General features: G+C 37.7%; 1 protein-coding gene across 1 annotated transcript in view; it reads right to left on the bottom strand.

Annotated features, from left to right (window-relative positions):
- Positions 1-9,141, bottom strand: part of SGCG (sarcoglycan gamma) — a 131,030-nt gene that overhangs the window by 51,445 nt on the left and 70,444 nt on the right. Inside the window, exon 4 of the mRNA XM_006754879.2 lies at positions 2,193-2,312. Coding sequence (XP_006754942.1) covers positions 2,193-2,312 — 120 coding nt within the window. The remainder of the gene's footprint in view (positions 1-2,192; positions 2,313-9,141) is intronic.

Below are 9,141 nucleotides of genomic sequence, written 5' to 3'. Positions count from 1 at the left end.
ACGAACATGGACACAGAACTTGGCTGGAGATTGTGGCTAGAGATCCTGGCAAGACTGCTGGTCAACTGAACGCTGTCTTAGTGGCATTCCTTCTTCGCCAACTCCGTCCACACCTTTGGGGACCCCTGGACCTGCTGGGGCTGGACCCCAGCAGAACATGTGAACAGTATTAAAAATAAAATTTCTTCTTTTCAGTCCTAAAAATGAGTCATATCAAAACCCCATCTTATATTTATTTCAAATAAAGAAATGTTTTTTGTAAAAATACTAGAGGCCCGGTGCATGAAATTTGTTCATGGGGAAGGGGGATTGTCCCTCAACCCAGCCTGCACCCTCTCCAATCTGGGACCCCTTGGACATCCCTCTCACAATCCGGGACTGCTGGCTCCCAATAGCTCACCTGCCTGCCTGCCTGATTGCCCCAACCACTTCTGCCTGCCAGCCTGATCACCCCCTAACCACTCCCCTGCTGACCCGATAGATGCCTAACTGCTCCCCTGCTGGCCAATCGCCCCCAACTGCCCTCCCCTGCCAGCGCGATCGCTCCCAACTGCACTCTCCCGCTGGCCTGATCACCCACAACTGCCCTCCCCTGCCAAGACCAGCCTCCTCTGTGCTGTGCAGAGCCACGTGACCCCCTGGCCTCCACTGTGCATGTGGTCATCTGTGGTGGCCATCTTGTGGCAGCCATTTTTGTGGTGGCCATCTTTGTGGTGGCCATCTTGTGGCAGACATCTTGTGATGACGTCGTGTGCGAGGGCACGAGGACCACCTAGGCCAGTGGTCAGCAAACTCATTAGTCAACAGAGCCAAATATCAACAGTACAACAATTGAAATTTCTTTTGAGAGCCAGATTTTTTAAACTTAAACTATATAGGTAGGTACACTGTTATTAACTTAATTAGGGTACTCCTAAGGCTTAGGAAGAGCCACACTCAATGGGCCAAAGAGCCGCATGTGGCTTGCGAGCCACAGTTTGCCGACCACGGATGTAGGCTTCTATTAGTATAGATAAGGAACCCAAGTACCCCACATAATGGGAATAAAAGAGATTTGGAAGAAGGTTGTTTTGCAAAAGTCATGTTTAATATTGTGCAGATGATAGAGAAATTTATGATAAGCTTTTGGGTTACACCAGTGGAGAGAGATAAAGGGTAACAATGTGGTGGAAGGATAGAGTGGGTAAAGATTTGTGAGGAGTATTTCATTCTTCTATGAGAATAACAAAGAATTTCCAAAGAAATGCCATGAAGAAAAGTCAACAAATTCAAATTATTTTTTTCTTATTTGCCTGAAAGAGTAAATGTGCCCAAAGTATAATTTGCTTTTGCAGATGTGTACTCCATGGGATATTGTTTGTTTTTCTCAAGAGTTGCTACAGATGAATGGATAAAAAAAAATGTGATGTAGAATACTATTCAGCCTTTAAAAAGAAGAAAATCTTGCCATTTGCAATAATATAGCTGGATCTTGAGGCCACTATGCTAAGTGAAATGTTGGACAGAGAAAGACAAATACATTATGATCTCACTTATAGGTGGAATCTAAACAAGCAAACAAAAAACCTGAAAATGGCCCTAACCGGTTTGGCTCAGTGGATAGAGCGTCAGTCTGTGGACTCAAGGGTCCCAGGTTTGATTCCTGTCAAGGACATGTACCTTGGTTGTGGGCACATCCGCAGTGGGGGGTGGGCAGGAGACAGCTGATCGATGTTTCTCTCTCATCGATGTTTCTAACTCTCTATCCCTCTCCCTTCCTCTCTGTAAAAAAAAAATCAATAAAATATATTTTTTAAAAAAAACAAAAAAAAACCCTGAATATGTAGATACAGAGAACAGATTGGTGGTTCTAAGAGGGAAGGGAGTGTGGGATGGCAAAATGGGTGAAGAAAATAAAAAGATACTAAATTCCAGCTATAAATTAAAGTCATGAGATGTAATCTATACCATAGTTCTATAGTCAATGATACTGTATTGCATGTTTGAAAGTTGTTTTTCAGTAAATTTTAGAAGTTCTCATCATAAGAAAAAATTTATAAGTATGTGTGGTGATGAATATTAACTAAACTTTTTGTGGTGATCATTTCACATTATATACAAAGATGGAATCATTTTGTTGCACACCTGAAACTAATTTAATTTACATGCCAATTATATCTCAATTAAAATAAAATAAAAAAGCTAGTACATACCAGTTACTCGAAGTCTGTCTGTACCAACCACAACTTTGCTTTCATCAACAGTAAACAGTGATTTGCCTTCTTTGGAACTGATCTGAAACTGTTGACTCTGGACTTCTACCATTTTGGGACCTGAAGGATTAATTGGAACAGTATTATAAAGAGTTTACTACATGCAGTGTCGTGATCTCTATTTTTACACATTCCATCTCATCCAGCAATAGCAAATTACAAAATATTTAGAATTTTTTAACCAATAGTTTTTATTTTATTTTATGAGTTTTTAAGTTCTAAGCCTAAAGCTATTATATTGTTAAAATTAATTCCTGTCAAATCTGTGCTAATATTTATCAAATATATGTATTCATAAATTATTTAAAAGTTAATTTTTAGGTTTTTTGAAACCTGCCAGAAACAATTTAATTCTGCCACTCATATTATTTAAAATCTGCATTCTTTTGATATTAACTAAATAAGAATTTTATATTATGAAATGTGAGATTTATGAAAGACAATCTTATAAATGGCTCACTTTAATGGCGAAAATGACTCACACTCAGATTATCTTCTCTGCCCTTATCCTCAGAAGAGGTCCTCACCTCTTATTCCATGGTAAAAACAGACATCACCATGGAAGAACTCCCTCAAATTTCTGCCCTTACCAAATGCATTTTTGTCTTCTTCATTCCTTCTTTCTTTTTATTTCAGTGGCAAAGGCATCACTTTCTCCTCCAAGTTTAATTCCTTCACATGTGCTTTAGACCCATTCCCTTTAAGATCATTACTGTATTCAGCAAACATGTAACCAGTGCTATTATGGGCCAGGCACCTCATGGAGTGAATAAGATCCTATATTCATGGAGTGAATAGGATCCTATACTCATCATTTTATTTCATAATTTCAATTCGTACTTTCAATTTTTCTAACCCTGACAGCATAATGGGTTAATCTTTCTAAAACACAGCTCTCACCATTTGCTTACAGAATTACAAGTGTTCCCTAGTTCTTTTGCATGTTAGCTTTATATTATTATCTAGAAAAGTAAATTTATTGAGAAAATGAATAGCTTATAATTTTTGTGAATGTGTCCTGTGTTCCTCATTAAAGTTGATGGATACCTGCTAGAAATTAAATAGAAGCTTTTCAATTAATATGTGAATCTGTTTTGGACATGGTCACCAATGTATTCTTATATTATTTTATTAATTTATACCTCAAAACCCTTCACTGATCCTTCATTTAAGAGTGTGTGTTTGGATAGAGAAACCAAGATAGCGACATAGGTAAACACCTGAAATTGCTGCCTCGCACAACCACTTCAAAAATACAACTAAAAAACAAAATGGACATCATCCAGAACCACAGGAAGGCTGGCTGAGTGGAAATTCTACAACTAGAAGGAAAGAGAAAAGCACACTGAGACTCAGAGGAGGTGAGAAAGTAAAGTGCAGAGGTACAGAGGTGCTCGGAAAGGGTTGGCAACTGAGAATTCGATTGTCTTTTTCAGTCGGGAGGGAGACACATGCTTCCGCTCTCAACTCCAGTTCCAGGCTAGTCTCTGGGCATCCAGACTCATACGGGGAGAAACTGGACTGTCTGGAAGTGGGCGGAACTTAAGGGCAGCACGCTCTCAGAGGTGCTTGCAGCGATTACCGCGGGACAGTGAGATGCGGGGCCTCTTAGGGAAGGACTGAGGATCAGCCATAGCTGTTTGCTCCACCCTGTTGATTCCCTGAGACCCCGCCCCACCCAAGCTGTGCCCAGAGGCTTTGCATATGAATGACCTGGCCCTTTGCAATCTAAAATTACCTAACAAAATGCAGCTGGGTCAGAGAGACCCAGAACTTCCAAAAAAAGGCCCAAGGCCCCACAGCAGCTTGCATTGCTTCACAGCTGGGCCTCATCTGGGCACCTCCAAACCCCAAACAAAGAAGAGGAATCTGAAGTCTCTCCATAGCTCCTGCTGGGTAACCTCAGACAGAGGCTAAATTAGCACCTCCTTAGAGATCCAAGAGCCAGTGTACCCAGTGGTCAGAGTGGAACCATCAGGATTACAACTCCTCAGATCCATAAGGGACACAATAAGGGGGCAGACTCAGTGAGCACCAAAGCCCCACCAAAGCAAGTCTTGCCCCATAAGGGTGTCTCCAGCACAGAACTTCTCCCACCATAGACACAGCTGATTCTCACAGCCAATTGGCCTGGAGGTCAATTCCTCCCAGTGATACCAACTACAATCAAGACTTAACTAAAACAAGACCGGGCACACAGCCCACAAAGGGGTGCATCAAGAGTTTCCACCTCAGGTAATTGGGAAGGCTGAGCCACTGGGCCCTATAGGATACCTACCACAGAAAGCCACTCTATCAACAAAGAGAAGCATAAAAAATGTGGAGACAAAGAAACAGGTCACAAATGACAGAAATGGAGGACAGCAAACTACTGGATATAGAGTTCAAAACCACACTTTTAAGAGTTTTCAAGAATTTTCTAGAAACTGCCCATAAATTGAGTGAGACCCTCAATAAATCTAGTGAGACCCTCGAGGATATGAAAAAGGACCAAATAAAAATTAAGCATACACTGACTGAAATAAAGAATATTATACAGAAATCCAACAGCAGACTAAAGGATCCCAAGAATCAAGTCAAAGATTTGAAATATGAAGAATCAAAAAACACCCAACTGGAAAAACAAAAAGAAAAAAGAATCCAAAATTATGAAGAGAGTTTGAGGAGCCTCTGGGACATCTTCAAGCATACCAACATCAGAATTATAGGGGTACCAGAACAAGAGAGAGAGCAAGATATTGAAAACCTATTTGAAGAAATAATGACAGAAAACTTCCCCTACATGGTGAAATAAATAGACTTACAAGTCCAGGAAGCGCAGAAAACCCCAAACAAAAGGAATCCAAAGAGGACCACATCAAGGCACATCATAATTAAAATGCCAAGAGCAAAAGACAAAGAGAGAATCTTAAAAGCAGCAAGAGAAAAACAATCAGTTACCTACAAGGGAGTACCCATACGACTGTCAGCTGATTTCTCAACAGAAACTATGCAGGCCAGAAGGGAGTGGCAAGAAATATTCAAAGTGATGAATAGCCAGAACCTACAACCAAGATTACTTTACCCAGCAAAGCTATCATTCAGAATTGAAGGTCAGATAAAGAGCTTCACAGATAAGGAAAAGCTAAAGGAGTTCATCACCACCAAACTAGTATTCTATGAAATGCTGAAAGGTATTCTTTAAGAAGAGGAAGAAGAAGAAAAAGGTAAAGATACAAATAATGAACAACAAATACACAACTATCAACAAGTGAATCTAAAAATCAAGTGAACACATAATCTGAGGAACAGAATAAACGGGTGAATATAATAGAATCAGGGGCATAGAAAGGGAGTGGACTGACAATTATCGGGGGAAAGGGGTGTGGGGGTGCTGGAAGAGACTGGACAAAAATCATACACCTATGGATGAGGACAGTGGGGGGGTAAGGGTAGAGGGTAGGGTGGGAACCAGGTGGAGGGGAGCTATGGGGGTAAAAAAGAGGACAACTGTAATAATCTGAACAATAAAGATTTAATTTTAAAAAAATGATAAACATTTTTTTTTAAAAAAAGAGTGTGTTTGTGTGTGTGTGTGTCCCTCATAAAGTGGATTCATTTTTTCCTCTTTTATCTTCCTTCTCTTAAGGAAGACTGCCTTAATTTTTTTGATAGTTGCTTGTATTTTTTCTCTTTTGAGCTTTCACTCAGACTCAGTCACCCAGTGATTCAGTGTCATCATATACCTGGGTCACTGATATACCTTATGTATAAACACTGATTTTCATTAAATGATGAATATACAGTTATCTGAGTTTAAAATTAAGGAGAAAAAAATCTGAAATAATTTATCCGGTAAGAGTTCAAAGAGTTTTGCTTGCTGGAGATTTATATAACAATTTTAGGAAGCTTTATTAAGTAAAAGGTGTTAAATCAATGACTTTTTTCTGTAATCATTGTTTTATATATATTGTTGAAATCTTCAACAAATGAATTTAGTTGCCTAATTTTTCTTAGTAACAAACCATATAAGCATTTGCTTAAATCAAAGAAAATGTAGTTTCTGTTCAACACAAATTTATTGCATTTTTTATGCTCAAGGTCCTGTGCTATAAAAATTGAGGCTATTTAAGTGAGTGAGATGTAGCTCACAGTTTATAAGTTCATAGTTTATAAAAGAAAAAAGCATATAAATTTAGTTCCAGGACAATTTGATAGATGCCACTATACTAGCATGGACAATGTTCAATGAGAACCTCAACAAGTAATTGATGGTCCACCCTGGGGGTCAGAAACAGAACGCTGAGGGTGATGATATCTGAATGGACCTTGAGGAAACACTTTATGGTTCCCTACTGAGGGAGAAGGAGGCACTCCAGTAAAGGGTACTATTTAAATAAAGGCAGAGTAGTGAATAAAGTTTCATTTTAATATAAAAATATAGACATTGAATGTTAAATTTAAATGTGTTTTCCACTTCAGAAAAAATTGTTCTCCAAAGATAACAAGCCCAAAATAATAGGGATAGTAATCTCTTAAAATAATTAAGTTTAAAATTGATCTTTTAACTCTTATTAATAACCTACTAGTTTTTATAACCTAGCTGGACATGGACTATAACTGAGCAAGTAATCTTTTGTAGGAAAGGTCTTTAAGAAATAAAATTTAAATTCTATCTTGGTGATAAGTTAAACAGCTACCTGGTAAAATTAATTTTTAATGTAAGGAAGGAAATAAATAAAACATTCAGGAAATAAATAAAGGAAGGTTTTATGATCTGATGAATTTGTGAAATTGGCTTAGGGTTTGTCTAGTGAAAATACAATCAAATTCTTCCCGTCATACAGTATGCCTCATTAACAGCCCTCCCCACTCCACTGTGATTGCTTGAATTTAAAATAACATCATTTCAAAACAAATATCAAATCTCACAAACCCATCTGAGTACAATTTGCATACTTCTGAGTGTGTCTTATGTTTTGGCTAACCAGAATGAGTTTCCGTTATTTTAAATCAAAAGAAAATTAACTGTAGTGACCAGAGCTGAATTTATAAGGTAAGATTCTATTATTGTTGCTTATGATTTGATAACTTTTAGTTCAATGGGTCAAATATATGGTGATGGAAGATTGTTTGACTTTGAGTGGTTGGCACAAAATGCAACATGAAGATTATGTATATCGTAGAAATATACACTTGATACCTATATAAATTTATTAGCAAATATCACCCAAAGAAATTTAATTTAAAAAAAAGAAAAAACATAGTTCAAAGATTTGAAATGCTAGCTATTAGTGCTTGCTTTTCAGTGCTTGATTTCTTTTGGAATTTAAGACTTTTAGTTTTGACTGTATTGATTGCCATTTTTTTCAGTGGTTTAATGATAAATAATTATTCATTTAATTAAATGGGGTTAATTTGGCTAGGTCACATAAGTTACATTTTAATACCTGGATTGGCTAAATTTAACTTATTTTAGAAAATGTGAGGCTGGAATAACTTTGTCAGAAGCCACCTACTGAAAATAATCTTGGATTTGGTGAACTGAGTTATAATCCTTAGCTCAGGGTTTTCAACATAAGAGGCTTTCCAACCAAATCTATAATAATAAAAGCGTAATATGCTAATTAAATCGGATGTCATTCTGGATGTCCTTCAGGACAACCTTTCAGATGAAGCCAAACTGGTGGGGGCTGAGCCCCTTGTATGAATTTTGTGCATCAGGACTCTTATTTAATAGAAATCACTAATTTTAGTGATCAGGCATGAAACTATGGTCAAAAGTGAAGATTTGAGACTAACAGGTTAAACCAAAGTAATTCAAATGGGAAACTTTTTTCCCCAGTAAATTCTTTGTTGTCAAAAATGGTAACTAGACAGAGCAGGGTAACAAAGAACCAGGTCTGGGCAGTGGACTTCCCCAAACCAGTTTTAAGTGCAATAGAAAAAATAAACCCTAGCTACTGGATAGAGAGGCTGTATAACCTCAGAGTCCAATCCAGAAACATTGCCACCCAGAGGCTGAGCCACAAACTGACTCTTAAGTAAATACAAATTAAGGCAGTCTGGGACACAAATACGGCCTGCTTTAAAATCAGGACTGTGGTTTACAACACGGAGGAACAGTGTGTCACAGGGAAATTTAACACTCTCCTGAATACCTGACAGGACTAAGGCGAGTCAGACTGAAGATTACAAGAACCAAAGGACCTTCACTACTGCAAATTTTTATTTATTTTTTTATTCTTTTTTCACCTTTTAACTAAGAAGCCAATTTTTTTTTGCTTTCTCAATCACCTGATTTTACCCTTTAATTACTACATTTTTATTGTTAACCAGTATTATTACTGTTACCATTTTACCATTTTTAAAAGTGTCATTTTATTTTCTCTTTATTTTATTTTGGGATTAGTATTCTACATTCGATTTTCATCGATCCTTTAGCATCATTTTTCTCTACCTCAATTTTACCTCTATGCTAAAACCCTCTTCCTCGCCTTTCCCCTTTTGTTGTCCTGTTTCTCTTACCCTATTCCTGCTTTAGATTTTCCCTATTCATTCTTTTTACTCCCTGTCAAAATTTCACCCTACGTATATATCCTATTTCCAATCCACGGCTCAAAATCCTTATACGCCTATCCCCTATCTTTCTTCACTATCCAAATTTTTTTTCTTTTATCTTTCTATTGTTTTGTTGTTGTTTGCCTGATTGTTGAGTATATTGTGGGTTTTTTTGTCGTCGTTGTTGTTTGTTTGTGTGTGTGTGTGTGTGTGTGTGTCTGTGTTTTTTAGGACTGGTTGTGAGGCTGTTTTGCTTATTCTTTTTCTTTTTTCCTGCTGGTTTTTCCCCTCCCTCCAACCCTCCCCGCCGGTTATTTTTGTGCTTCTGTTTTCCCTTGCCTCTCTTACT

The sequence above is a fragment of the Myotis davidii genome, unplaced genomic scaffold, assembly GCF_000327345.1.
Source record: "Myotis davidii unplaced genomic scaffold, ASM32734v1 scaffold193, whole genome shotgun sequence".
In the NCBI taxonomy this organism is placed as follows: domain Eukaryota; kingdom Metazoa; phylum Chordata; class Mammalia; order Chiroptera; family Vespertilionidae; genus Myotis; species Myotis davidii.
The sequence above is the reverse complement of the archived record's forward strand: the minus strand, read 5'-3'. Positions and strand labels throughout refer to the sequence as shown.